General features: G+C 46.4%; 1 protein-coding gene across 1 annotated transcript in view; it reads right to left on the bottom strand.

The window, feature by feature from the left end:
* The window catches only part of bean1 (brain expressed, associated with NEDD4, 1), an 84,402-nt gene that overhangs the window by 22,326 nt on the left and 47,305 nt on the right, over positions 1-14,771 (bottom strand). Inside the window, exons 4-5 of the mRNA XM_067997588.1 lie at positions 6,186-6,395; positions 616-757 (exon numbers count right to left, since the gene is read on the bottom strand). Of these exons, the coding sequence (XP_067853689.1) occupies positions 616-757; positions 6,186-6,395 (352 nt within the window). The remainder of the gene's footprint in view (positions 1-615; positions 758-6,185; positions 6,396-14,771) is intronic.

Here is a 14,771-nt window from a genome sequence, read left to right as displayed (position 1 = left end):
GTTCATGACATCATCCCCAGCTTTATCCTGTGACATCAACACCGTGTCATCAGACTGCCACATGACCCTGTGATGTCATCGAGCTAAGGGTGAGGGAACTGAGTCGACTGAGTGCCGGACTCGAGGCCGGAAGGTTTTGGGTGCGCTGAGCTTTTTAGTCTTACTGAGGTAGATCGGAAGATAGAGTGAAGGGATAGAGATAGAGAATGGGGAGAAAGAGAGAGAGAGAGAGAGAATGGGGAGAGAAAGAGCGAGAGTGCGAGGGGAGGGAGAAAGAGAGAGAGAGAGAAAACGGGGAGAAAAGGAGAGATAGAGTGAAAGAATGGGAATGAGGTGAGAGAATGGGGAGAAAGAGGAGAGAGAGAGAGAATGAGAGAGAGGGAAAGGAGAGAAGAGAGATCATTTGAAAGGAGGAGAGCAGCCGTAATCTTGGAACAAAAAAAATCAGAGGCTATAGACTTGGAAACATGAACCCGCCAGCACCTTGGTTAAGAAGAGGTTGGAAGCTCATCTAAATTAGACTCCCTGGATATATTCTATTGACTTCCTGTTGTCACTGGCTGCAGGGTCCAACAAGGCCATAGAGGATAGTCACCAGAGTTGGAAGATACTCACTGTGGGGGGGAATCCTGAAACATCACATTGACCTGAGACAGCGTCTCAATGTAGGAGTCAAAATCAAAAGCGGGAGGGTATTCCTCGACACAAGTCGATCTGAGCTCTCCAATGGATCCTCCAAATGAGAAGCCGTCTGGGGCTGTGGGATAGAAAAATGGAGAATTGATCAAGGTGTTTATTACCCATTTTTTAATATATGTACACATCTTGCAATTTAGAGAGGCAGTCGCAAGCCATACAAGGATTATTACATTAGTGATTTGTAGCTCATATTGTAACAGGACTTTGGATTTAACCCGGGACAACTTGAGCTTAGAAGCTGTATACTCGAGTTTCCTCGTCTTCCCCAAAGCGGGAACAGGGTACTGAGTTAGACGATCAGCCATGATCATTTTGAATGGCGGAGCAGGCCCGAAGAGCCGAATGGCCTACTCTTGCTCCTATTTTCTATGTTTCTATGAATCAGGTTCGCTGGGTTTGTAACTATTTAAACCTTATTTAGAGGAATAAACTTTGAACAAGCGAAACTTTGCTTGTGTGCGTATTGTCTTACTGTCATTGAATGAACCCACCCAACGCCCGCTCTCCTCCCCACGGCACCTTCCCGTGCGAGCGCAGGAGATGCAACACCTGCCCTTTCACCTCCTCCCTTCCCACCGTCCAGGGCCCCAAACACTCCTCCCAGATGTAACAGTGATTTACTTGTACTTCTTTCAATTTAGTATTATTAGAGCCAGACCTTTCAGGAGTGAGATTAGAAAACATTTCTACATACAAAGGGTGGTAGAAGTTTGGAACTCTCTTCCGCAAACGGCAATTGATACTAGCTCGATTGCTAAATTTAAATCTGAGATAGATAGCTTTTTGGCAACCAAAGGTATTAGGGGATGTGGGCCAAAGGCAGGTATATGGAGTTAGATCACAGATCAGCCATGATCTTATCAAATGGCGGAGCAGGCACGAGGGGCTGAATGGCCTACTTCTGTTCCTATGTTCCTATGTTCCTATGTTACTGTATTCACTGCTCACGATGCGGTCTCCTCTACACTGGGGAGACCAAATGCAGATTGGGTGATCGCTTTGCTGAACACCTCCGCTCAGTCCGCAAGCGTGACCCTGACCTGCCGGTCACTTGTCATTATAATTCCCCGTCCCACTCCCACTTTGACCTCTCTGCCCTCGGCCTCTTACACTGTTCTAATGAAACTCAACGGAAGCTCGAGGAACAGCACCTCATCTTTCGATTAGGCACTATTGAGTTCAATAACTTCAGATTATAACCACTGCTCCCATTTTTTCGGACAGCAGCTGCTGGTAATGGTTCTGCTTTTGCCATTTACAGCTCCTCTGGGCCCATCTATTGTTTCGTTACTTGTCCCATTACCACCCTCCTTGCCTTGCACCATCATCCCTTAATCACTCCTGCCCTCCACCCTATCACAAACCTTCCCTTTTGTTCTTTCCTCCCCCCTTCTTACCCTGGCTCTGTACTTACTTATAAATTGTTAAATCTAACTTCTTCCAGTTCTGATGAAAAGTCATCGACCTGAAACATTAACTCTGTTTCTCTCTCCACAAATGCTGCCTGACCTGCTGAGTATTTTCCAGCATTTTCTGTTTTTATTTCATCTTAAACTAACTAACTAACGCAACCCTTCCTTTAACCAGTACGCAGGCTCCAGGTAGCACTCTCCCCCGACCCCCCCAACTCCCCACCCCAGAACAATTGTGTCCTGTAGAATATTTGATCAACTCAACGCCACTTAAGAGTGAAAATTGGCACCAATGAATTGCAACATGGAGGAACTGTCAAAACAACAAATAAAGGGACACACCAGTTTTCAAGTCCCGCTGCTGTCAACGTTTCTGTGACAAACAGTGAGCCGAGAACGACTTACGACTGTAATTTAATGGACCAAGCATAATATTAGGACATTTGTGACCACACTTGGAGATTGAATGGTTTCACATCTCACAACTCGTGCTGCTGTGGGACCAAAACTGGTGCAGCAAAAAGGCAGTGTGCTGAAGTTCGTAATCAGGTTTACATCGGAAGATTAATCCAGCCATTAATGGCTTCCAGATCCCCATTGGCCTGTTGCCAGGATTTGCTCCTAGCAGACGCTTCAGATTAACAGTAACCAGAACATTTAACACACAGGGTTAAAAGTAAATGGATTAAAGCAGCAAGGCTCAAAAAGGAATTAGCATAACAAAACCAGACCGTTGTCGTGTGCGATAATTTTGGACGTATTTTTGTGCTGATCAAGTTGAAGAAAATTAGCGCTGGGGAATGGAACAATATCCATTACAGCATGGGTTAGATACAGAGTAAAGCTCCCTCTACACTGTCCCATCAAACACTCCCAGGGCAGGTACAGCACGGGTTAGATACAGAGTAAAGCTCCCTCTACACTGTCCCATCAAACACTCCCAGGGCAGGTACAGCACGGGTTAGACACAGTAGTAAAGCTCCCTCTACACTGTCCCATCAAACACTCCCAGGGCAGGTACAGGGTTAGATACAGAGTAAAGCTCCCTCTACACTGTCCCATCAAACACTCCTAGGGCAGGAACAGCACGGGTTAGATACAGAGTAAAGCTCCCTCTACACTGTCCCATCAAACACTCCCAGGGCAGGTACAGCACGGGTTAGAAACAGAGTAAAGCTCCCTCTACACTGTCCCATCAAACACTCCCAGGGCAGGTACAGCACGGGTTAGATACAGAGTAAAGCTCCCTCTACACTGTCCCATCAAACGCTCCCAGGGCAGGTACAGCACGGGTTAGATACAGAGTAAAGCTCCCTCTACACTGTCCCATCAAACACTGCCAGGGCAGGTACAGCATGGGTTGGATACAGAGTAAAGCTCCCTCTACACGATCCCATCAAACACTCCCAGAGCAGGTACAGCACGGGTTAGATACAGAGTAAAGCTCCCTCTACACGGTCCCATCAAACACTCCCAGAGCAGGTACAGCACGGGTTAGATACAGAGTAAAGCTCCCTCTACACTGTCCCATCAAACACTCCCAGAGCAGGTACAGCACGGGTTAGATACAGAGTAAAGCTCCCTCTACACTGTCCCATCAAACACTCCCAGAGCAGGTACAGCACGGGTTAGATACAGAGTAAAGCTCCCTCTACACTGTCCCATCAAACACTCCCAGGGCAGGTACAGCACGGGTTAGATACAGAGTAAAGCTCCCTCTACACTGTCCCATCAAACACTCCCAGGGCAGGTACAGCACGGGTTAGATACAGAGTAAAGCTCCCTCTACACTGTCCCATCAAACACTCCCAGGGCAGGTACAGCACGGGTTAGATACAGAGTAAAGCTCCCTCTACACTGTCCCAGCAAACACTCCCAGGGCAGGTACAGGACGGGTTAGATACAGAGTAAAGCTCCCTCTACACTGTCCCATCAAACACTCCCAGGGCAGGTACAGCACGGGTTAGATACAGAGTAAAGCTCCCTCTACACTATCCCATCAAACACTCCCAGGGCAGGTACAGCACGGGTTAGATACAGAGTAAAGCTCCCTCTACACTGTCCCATCAAACACTCCCAGGGCAGGTACAGCACGGGTTAGATACAGAGTAAAGCTCTCTTTCCTCTACCCAACAGTACGGCTCAGTTCCAATCTGCGATGGGAAGTCCCTACTCCTCTTATGTGCCATTTTTCAATTTCTTGCACCACTAGACATGTTTATGAAGGGAGCAGTGATCAAGAGGATGGTGAGAAGGCGGGAAGTAGAGAGTGATGTATGCAAAAGGAAAGAGTTTCTTTGGGCCCAGTGACCTTTTCTTGAGGCTAAAGATTGTTCTCTCGTTCCTGCTACACATTAATCAAGAAGCCCATCAATGGAAAGTAGCACAAGCGAAATAAATCACAGGTGTGGTTTTCACAGCACTAATGTCCCAAACAGCACAGGCTGCAGAATAAAAACAATCAGAGCCTTGGCAGAACAGAAAAACCCTCAGAACTCAAAACGACTCCTGTCAGTGACCTTGAACCGTGAGAGGAGAACACGCTTGCAGACGTGACATGCAAAGCAACAGCCCAGGAGCAGGAGCTCAGGGGCGACAGAGTGCGGCCGTTGGAGCTAAATCCAACATGACCTCTGCAAACTCAAATGAGGGTCAACACTGCATATATTACACGGACTGACAGCTCCCCAATGGTTCAACCGGCTTTGTGTTTGTTTTCAACGCTGGTGGTTTGTGGCCAGAGCGAGTGATTCATTGTGGGTCTTCACTCCCTCCGGGGACTTAGGTCAAATTTGCAGAAAACTGAGTTAAACAAGGTTGGTGTAGGATCCCGTGCCTGTCTCACTGTTTGCCCTATTTATGATGTGATTTGAATTCAAGTATTTGAGGCTTTGTAACATGCGGTCAGTGATTGGTCTGCTTCCCTGTAAACCTGGTCAGTGATTAGTTCGTTTGCTTATAATATGCGGTCAGTGATTGGTTGGTTGTAATATGGGTTCCTCCCTTCACTCGTGCAGCAGACCTCTTGCTGGGGTACAGTCCGACTGTTACTGGCTGTTCTCCAATACCACACCCCAATGGCTGTCGGCAGGCTATTTGACCATGGGAGGCCCTCCCTTTGAGCCCAATTCTGTTCTCACTTGACATCCACATACATAGACTTTTGAGCTGGGGAACTGAATCGCGGTCAGGAGCTGGGATCCTGGCTGGCCTTCTCAGGCTGGTACCAGAGTGCAGAGGTCATTGGAAGTATTGTCACCAACAGCAACGGTAACTTACATTTATATACTGCTTTTAGCGTCCAAAAATGTCCCAAGGCACTTCACAGAGGCGCAATCAGATAAAAATGGACGCTGCGCCATAGTTAGTGATATTGGCACAGGTGACAAAAAGCTTGGTCAAAGAGATAGGCTTTAAGGAGTGTCTTAAAGGATGAGAGAGAGGTAGAGAGGTTTAGGGAGGGAATTCCAGCACTTAGGACTTAGACGGCTGAAGGGACAGCCGCCAATGGTGGAGCCATTCTAAAGACTGGAGTACAAATAGCCACCATTTATAGTCATCACTAGCCAACAAGTTAATAAGGCCATAAAAAAAAGCAAGCAAAGCACTAGGGTTCATTTCTAAAGGGATCGAATTGAAAAGCAGAGAAGTTATGTTAAACTTGTATAGAGCCTTGGTTATCTGTACCCCCAGATCCCTCTGCTCCTCTACCCCATTTAGACTCTTATTATCCAAGCAGTATGTGGCCTCCTTATTCTTCCTACCAAAATGTAATTATCTACCCAGAAAGTGGTTAGAATGTGGAACTCACTACCATAAGGAATAGTTGAGGCGAATAGCATGGATGCATTTAAGGGGAAGCCAGATAAATACATGAGGGAGAAAGGAATAAAAGATTAGGGTGAGATGAAGTAGGGTGGGAGAAGGCTCATGTGGAGCATAAATGCTGGCATGGACCTGTTGGGCCGAATGGCCTGTTTCTACGCTGTAAAACACTCTATGCAATTCTATGCAAGGTGATGCGGCTTCTACTCCGAGAGAGCGCCAAGGAGGCTAAACGTGAAAAGGACTCACCGTAACTGGCTTCGGTCCCGAGATGATAGTTCCTTAACCTGCTGTCCTTTCTCAGGCTGCCGACAATGATCGTCATGCAGGAGAGGAAGAGGACCAGTCCGATCACGATGCCCGCCACCACCAGGGGCGACACCAGTAAGTTGGTATCGTTGCCGCTCTCGTTGTAATGAGGGTACTCGTTGTGGGAGCCGTTCTGGTTGGAATGAATCTCTGGATGAGGAGAGAGACAAGTACACGATTGAGCTTCAGTGGGGTGGAGGCTCCACATTAACACATTCAGAGGTTACCCAACATTTTAAGTCCATCGAATGTGATGAGTTAAATTGTACCTCCAGCTGGCATTTGAATTGCGTCTCTGCATTTTGATCTCTTCGAAATCCTGTCATTGACAGAGAGGAAAAAAAACAACAGTGCACTTAACACCAGGGCCTCCAGCTGTGAATCCCACCAGCAACTCTCACTCTCTCGTTTCTAAAAGGTGGCTTGACAGGAGCAGTGAAGTAAAGATAATCCATACAGCAGCCAACAAGAGCAAATGTAGGACAGACAAATCCTAACTGAAAGAAAGAACTTGCATTTATATAGCGCCTTTCACGACCTCAGGACATCCCAAAGTGCTTAACAGCCAATGAGGTACTTTTGATGTGTGGTCACTGTAGTAATGAAGGAAACACGTCAGCCAATTAGCACACAGCAAGATCCCACAAACAGCAATGAGATAAATGACCAGATAATCTGTTTCAGTGGTGTTGGTTGAGGGATAACTATTTGCCAGTACACCGGGGAGAACTCCCCTGTGCGGTGTTCTCATAATCCAGGCTGAGACTCCCTGAGCCAGTACTGAGGGAGTGCTGCACTGTTGGAGGTGCCGTCTTTCCCGTCTGTCCTCTCAGGTGGATGTAAAAGATCCCACAGTCGCTATTTCAAAGAAGAGCAGGAGAGTTTTCCCCGGTGTCCTGGTCAGTATTTATCCCTCAACCAACATCACTAAAAACAGGTGATCTGGTCACTTATCTCATTGCTGTTTGTGGGATCTTCCTGTGCGCAAATTGGCTGCTGCGTTTCCTACGTCACAACAGTGACTACACTTCAAAGTACTTCATTGGCTGTAAAGCGCTTTGGGACGTCCTGAGGACGTGAAAGGCGCTACAGAAATGCAAGTCTTCCGTCTCAATGTGGTCGAACTCTCAACTGCCCTCTGAAGCGGCCCAACAAGTCACTAACAAGTTGTATCAAACTCTGATGGGCAATAAATGCCGGCTTTGCCAGCAACACCCACATGCCGAGAATAAATAAACCAAAATGTGTTGGTATCTGATACCTTAGTAGAGAAATGACACGTGGTTACAACAACAACAACAAACAAACAACAACAACAACCTGCATTTATATAGCGCCTTTAACGTAGTAAAATGTCCCAAGGTGCTTCACAGGAGCGATTATCAAACAAAATTTGACACAGAGCCAACATAAGGAGATATTAGGACAGGTGACCAAAAGCTTAGTCAAAGAGGTAGGTTTTAAGGAGCGTCTTAAAGGAGGAGAGAGAGGCGGAGAGGTTTGGGGAGGGAATTCCAGAGCTTAGGGCCTCGGCAGCTGAAGGTATGGCCGCCAATGGTGGGACGACGAAAATCGGGGATGTGCAAGAGGCCAGAATTGGAGCAGCTTATAGGGCTGGAGGAGGTTACAGTGATAGGGTCGGGCGGGGGGGGGGAAGAGACCATAGAGGGATTTGAAAACGAGGATGAGGATTTTAAAATCGTGGTTTCACCGGGTTTTACATAGCACCTCACCAACTCCCATGAAACATTTCAAATGTTTTCACGTACAATGAATTACTTTGAGATGAGGCCACTGTTACGCTGTCCAATAGGGGAATGTTGACCTGATGTATTCCCTGTTTGTCTTTGAGTAGTGACCCTTTAGAGTCCACCTGAACCATCAAAACAGGCAGACTGAATTTCAGTTTGCTACCTCACCCAGAAGAAAAGCACTTTTAAAAAAAAATTCATTCTCGGGTGATGTGGACAAGGCTGGCATTTATTGCCCGTCCCCAGTTGCCCTGAGAAGGTGATGGGGGACTTCCTGTTTGAACCACTGCGGTTTTTGTGGTGACGGCAGGAGTAGGCCATCCGGCCCCTCGAGCCTGCTCCACCATTCAATAAGATCATGGCTGATCTTCGACCTCAACTCCACTTGCCCGCCCGATCCCCATATCCCTTGGTTCCCTTAGAGTCCAAAAATCTATCGATCTCACCTTTGAATATACTCAATGACTGAGCATCCTCAGGCCTCTGGGGTAGAGAATTCCAAAGATTCACAACCCTCTGAGTGAAGAAATTCCTCCTCATCTCAGTCTTAAATGGCCGACCCCTTATCCTGAGACTATGTCCCCTAGTGCTAGACTCGTCAGCCAGGGGAAACAACCTCTCAGCATCGACCCTGTCAAGCCCCCTTGCATTAAGAATGCAATGCTCCCTCAGTACTTCACCAGAGCGTCAGATTAGATCTCGTACTCAGGTCCTGCAGGAGGGCCTGAACCCACCGCTGTCGGTCTGGTACGAACTGAGGTCAGCTGGAGGCTTTCTCCCATCATGCACTACAGCCATCCTCTGGGCCTATATGTGACTCCAGTCCCACACCAAAGTGGTTGACTCTTAACCACTCTCCGAAGTGGCCCCTCAGTTGTGTCAAACCCGCAACCAGCTGTTCAAGGAGAAGGCTCACCCACGAGCTTCTCAGGGCAACTAGGGATGGGCAATAAATGCCGGCCTTACCAGCGACGCCCACATCCCGAGATTGAACAAATACATTTTAAAACACTGAATTCAAAACCCGGGATATTTTGAACCCTGGCTGCCCTTCAACCAAATATTTTAGATGCTTATCCTTCGTTCACTGTGTCTGATGCTGAGATGGGTACCTGGGATGTAGACATCACAACAGGACTCTAGGATGCTGTGAGATGAGGCAGCCAGCCCACCCTCCTCCTTATTGGAGTATCGGGTGGCTTAATACACCAGTGGCACAAGCCGCCATCCCCAGGGATTCCACAAGTATGCCCATTCCGTAAAGAGGCAAACACCCTCCACACGAGGCTTCCAAGGATCAGGTGGGCCTGCCCACATTGGGGAAATTAGAAGATGTGACAAAATGTTTGAGAAAATTGGCTGAAAATGCCACTCTGTAAATTTAATCTCGTCCAATTATTTGGGTCCTGTACTGGGATCCTATTTGATTATTTATATTTCTTAATAACCTTATTCATCCAGCCCTACCGGAGGAGGAATTGATGCAATTTCTTTTTGGTAGCTCCATAATATAGCTTATGTGGGAGTGTTTGATGGGACAGTGTAGAGGGAGCTTTACTCTGTATCTAACCCGTGCTGTACCTGCCCTGGGAGTGTTTGATGGGACAGTGTAGAGGGAGCTTTACTCTGTATCTAACCCGTGCTGTACCTGCCCTGGGAGTGTTTGATGGGACAGTGTAGAGGGAGCTTTACTCTGTATCTAACCCGTGCTGTACCTGCCCTGGGAGTGTTTGATGGGACAGTGTAGAGGGAGCTTTACTCTGTATCTAACCCGTGCTGTACCTGCCCTGGGAGTGTTTGATGGGACAGTGTAGAGGGAGCTTTACTCTGTATCTAACCCATGCTGTACCTGCTCTGGGAGTGTTTGATGGGACAGTGTAGAGGGAGCTTTACTCTGTATCCAACCCACGCTATTTCTGATTGGGTGTTGCTTGACTGGTTGTCAGGGTGCTAAAACATTCCATTCCCAGTGTTGACATCCATCACTTTGATCAGCACAAAAAGCAAAATAATGAAGAGGCAGCTTGTTTTTTCCTTCCTAGACATTATTGCCACATCACAGGAAGCGTGTGAGCAACATCTCGGCAATGCAACAAAGCTGAGAAAATTACACCCACAGTAGCGAGATTGATTATAGTGATAATGTCATTCTGCTCAGATATTATATTCATTGCTGGCTGTGAATAGACTCATTACCAGCCCGGCACATGGCGTCTGAAATGATGTAATTGCTGTAACAAAATATGGCCAACAAATCCATACTGGGACGGTGCTGGTGAAAGCTTTGTTGGAATGGGATTTTCAAGAGAAAAAGAAAAACTTTCAGACAGCTGAAAATCATTCCGTGACCTTGAGCAGCTCAGTAGAGCTACGTCCGCCTTTTGAGTGAACTGCAGGTTTTTTTCTCTCTCCCTTTCTGTTATCTGATAATCTGATAAAGCACTCCCTGTGTTGCCGTCTTATGATAAGGTTTGAATGAGAGAGACCGGATCAACAACAGCCTGAAAATTGAGTATCGCAGGTCCAGACACTGTGTGCTCAATATTCAATCTTACATTGAGTTACATCAAAACTACACCATAGAAATAGGCCATTCGGCCCAACTGGCCTATGCTGGCATTTATACTGCACACGGGCCTCCTCCCTCCCCTCTTCATCTCACCCTATCAGCATATCCTTCAATTCCTTTCTCCCTCATGTGTTTATCGAGCTTCCCCTTAAATGTATCTACACTATTCACCTCGACTACTCATTGTGGTAGTGAGTTCCACATTCTCACCACTCTCTGGGTAAAGATGTTTCTCCTGAATTCCCTATTGGATTTATTAGCGACTATTTTATATTTATGACCCCTAGTTCTGGTCTTCCCCACAAGTGGAAACATTTTCTCCACGTCTACCCTATCAAACCCTTTCATTATCCTAAAGACCTCTATCAGGACCTCCATCTAGAGAAAAGAGCCCCAGCCTGTTCAGTCTTTCCTGATAGTTATAACCTCTCAGTTCTGGTATCACCCTTGTGAATCTTTTTTGCACCCTCTCCCATGCCTCTATATTCTTTCTATGATATGGAGACCAGAACTGTGCTCAGTAATCCAAATGTGATCTAAACAAGGTTCTATACAAGTTCTATCATTCTTGTGATGAGGGGTGTCAGCTAGAATTTTCCCCCCTATTTTTGCCTCCCCAGGTTGCCCTAACTTGCCATGCACTGCCCCCAGAAATCAGAGCACACATATAGGAACATTGGAATTGCTAAATGAGAAAAGACCAAGGTCCATCTAGTTCTCCTTCTGCCAACAGCTGGGTGAGGTTATCTAACCGGCCTCTCGTGAACCATAGGAGGAGGACGTTCATTAGGTTGAAAGTTACAAAGGATTACAGAGATAAACAAATAAATATAATGAGATGTACAACTTGTGAAATAAGGATATCAACATGTACCTAATGATGTCACGTTGCCATGTCATTGGCCTCCTTAATCCTTTGACACCCGCATTTTACACTCCAATTCTGGCCTCTTACACTTCCCACACTTCTTTTGCTCCTACCATTGGAGGCCATGCCTTCAGCTGTCTAGGCCCTGACCTCCCCAAACTCTGAATTTCCCTCCCTAAACCTCCCACCTCGCTACCTCTCTCTCCTCCATTAAGATGCTCCTTAAATCCTACCTCTTCTTTAGGAAAGATAGAGCAGGAGGTAAGAGAGGAGGGGGAGTTGCGTTCTTGATTAGGGAGCACATCACGGCAGTAGTGAGAGGGGATATATCCGAGGGTTCGCCCACGGAGTCTATATGGGTAGAACTGAAAAATACGAAGGGAGAGATCACTTTGATAGGATTGTACTACAGACCCCCAAATAGTCAACGGGAAATTGAGGAGATTACAGACAGCTGCAAGAAAAATAGGGTGGTAATAGTAGGGGACTTTAACTTTCCCAACATTGACTGGGACAGCCATAGCATTAGGGGCTTGGATGGAGAGAAATTTGTTGAGTGTATTCAGGAGGAATTTCTCATTCAGTATGTGGATGGCCCGACTAGAGAGGGGGCAAAACTTGACCTCCTCTTGGGAAATAAGGAAGGGCAGGTGACAGAAGTGTTAGTGAGGGATCACTTTGGGACCAGTGATCATAATTCCATTAGTTTTATGATAGCTATGGAGAATGATAGGTCTGGCCCAAAAGTTAAAATTCTAAATTGGGGAAAGGCCAATTTTGATGGTATTAGACAGGAACTTTCAGAAGTTGATTGGGAGAGTCCGTTGGCAGGCAAAGGGACGTCTGGTAAGTGGGAGGCTTTCAAAAGTGTGTTAACCAGGGTTCAGGGTAAGCACATTCCTTATAAAGTGAAGGGCAAGGCTGGTAGAAGTAGGGAACCTTGGATGACTCGAGAGATTGAGGCCCTAGTCAAAAAGAAGAAGGAGGCATATGACATGCATAGGCAGCTGGGATCAAGTGGATCCCTTGAAGAGTATAGAGATTGCCGGAGTAGAGATAAGAGAGAAATCAGGAGGGCAAAAAGGGGACATGAGATTGCTTTGGCAGATAAGGCAAAGGAGAATCCAAAGAGCTTCTACAAATACATAAAGGGCAAAAGAGTAACTAGGGAGAGAGTAGGGCCTCTTAAGAATCAACAAGGTCATCTATGTGCGGAACCACAAGAGATGGGTGAGATCCTGAATGAATATTTCACATCGGTATTTACGGTTGAGAAAGGCATGGATGTTAGGGAACTTGGGGAAATAAATAGTGATGTCTTGAGGAGTGTACATATTACAGAGAGGGAGGTGCTGGAAGTCTTAACGCGCATCAAGGTAGATAAATCTCCGGGACCTGATGAAATGTATCCCAGGACGTTATGGGAGGTTAGGGAGGAAATTGCGGGTCCCCTAGCAGAGATATTTGAATCATCGACAGCTACAGGTGAGGTGCCTGAAGATTGGAGGGTAGCAAATGTTGTGCCTTTGTTTAAGAAGGGCGGCAGGGAAAAGCCTGGGAACTACAGACCGGTGAGCCTGACATCTGTAGTGGGTAAGTTGTTAGAGGGTATTCTGAGAGACAGGATCTACAGGCATTTGGAGAGGCAGGGACTGATTAGGAACAGTCAGCATGGTTTTGTGAGAGGAAAATCATGTCTCACGAATTTGATTGAGTTTTTTGAAGGGGTAACCAAGAAGATAGATGAGGGCTGTGCAGTAGACGTGGTCTACATGGACTTCAGCAAAGCCTTTGACAAGGTACCGCATGGTAGGTTGTTACATAAGGTTAAATCTCACGGGATCCAAGGTGAGGTAGCCAATTGGATACAAAATTGGATTGACGACAGAAGACAGAGGGTGGTTGTAGAGGGTTGTTTTTCAAACTGGAGGCCTGTGACCAGCGGTGTGCCTCAGGGATCGGTGCTGGGTCCGCTGTTATTTGTTATTTATATTAATGATTTGGATGAGAATTTAGGAGGCATGGTTAGTAAGTTTGCAGATGACACCAAGATTGGTGGCATTGTGGACAGTGAAGAAGGTTATCTAGGATTGCAACGGGATCTTGATAAATTGGGCCAGTGGGCCGATGAATGGCAGACGGAGTTTAATTTAGATAAATGTGAGGTGATGCATTTTGGTAGATCGAATCAGGCCAGGACCTACTCCGTTAATGGTAGGGCGTTGGGGAGAGTTATAGAACAAAGAGATCTAGGAGTACAGGTTCATAGCTCCTTGAAAGTGGAGTCACAGGTGGATAGGGTGGTGAAGAAGGCATTCAGCATGCTTGGTTTCATTGGTCAGAACATTGAATACAGGAGTTGGGATGTCTTGTTGAAGTTGTACAAGACATTAGTTAGGCCACACTTGGAATACTGTGTACAGTTCTGGTCACCCTATTATAGAAAGGATATTATTAAACTAGAAAGAGTGCAGAAAAGATTTACTAGGATGCTACCGGGACTTGATGGTTTGACTTATAGGGAGAGGTTAGACAGACTGGGACTTTTTTCCCTGGAGAGTAGGAGGTTTATGGGTGATCTTATAGAAGTCTATAAAATAATGAGGGGCACAGATAAGGTAGATAGTCAAAATCTTTTCCCAAAGGTAGGGGAGTCTATAACGAGGGGGCATAGATTTAAGGTGAGAGGGGAGAGATACAAAAGGGTCCAGAGGGGCAATTTTTTCACTCAAAGGGTGGTGAGTGTCTGGAACGAGCTGCCAGAGGCAGTAGTAGAGGCGGGTACAATTTTGTCTTTTAAAAAGCATTTGGACAGTTACATGGGTAAGATGGGTATAGAGGGATATGGGCCAAGTGCAGGCAATTGGGACTAGCTTAGTGGTATAAACTGGGCGACATGGACATGTTGGGCCGAAGGGCCTGTTTCCATGTTGTAAACTTCTATGATTCTATGATTCTAAACTTATGGTCACCTGTCCTAATGCCTCTTTCTTTGGCTTGGTGTCTGATTACGCTCCTGTGAATCGCCTTGGGACGTTTTACTACGTTAAAGTTGCTTTATAAATGTAAGTCCTTGTTGTTGTTGTACTAAATTCTAATTCCCAGAGGCATTTTCTGCAGGGATTCATTTTTTCTCATCCTTCAGACACCGATAAGAACATTCCGCAGCAATCACACCGGCAGAAAGGTCAGAATGCAAGTATTTTTTCCTGTGCCAATTCTGTCTCACTCTTTTGTCTCCTGATGGCATTGACTCCTTGCCCATGGGGTAGCCCTCACCCAAATGGGGCCTTATTCTTGTGCATGTCTAGACGGTGAGTTCAGTAGGGCATGGTGTG

Source organism: Heptranchias perlo, chromosome 16 (assembly GCF_035084215.1).
Source record: "Heptranchias perlo isolate sHepPer1 chromosome 16, sHepPer1.hap1, whole genome shotgun sequence".
In the NCBI taxonomy this organism is placed as follows: Eukaryota; Metazoa; Chordata; class Chondrichthyes; order Hexanchiformes; family Hexanchidae; genus Heptranchias; species Heptranchias perlo.
This window is presented reverse-complemented; position numbering and strand designations above follow the sequence as displayed.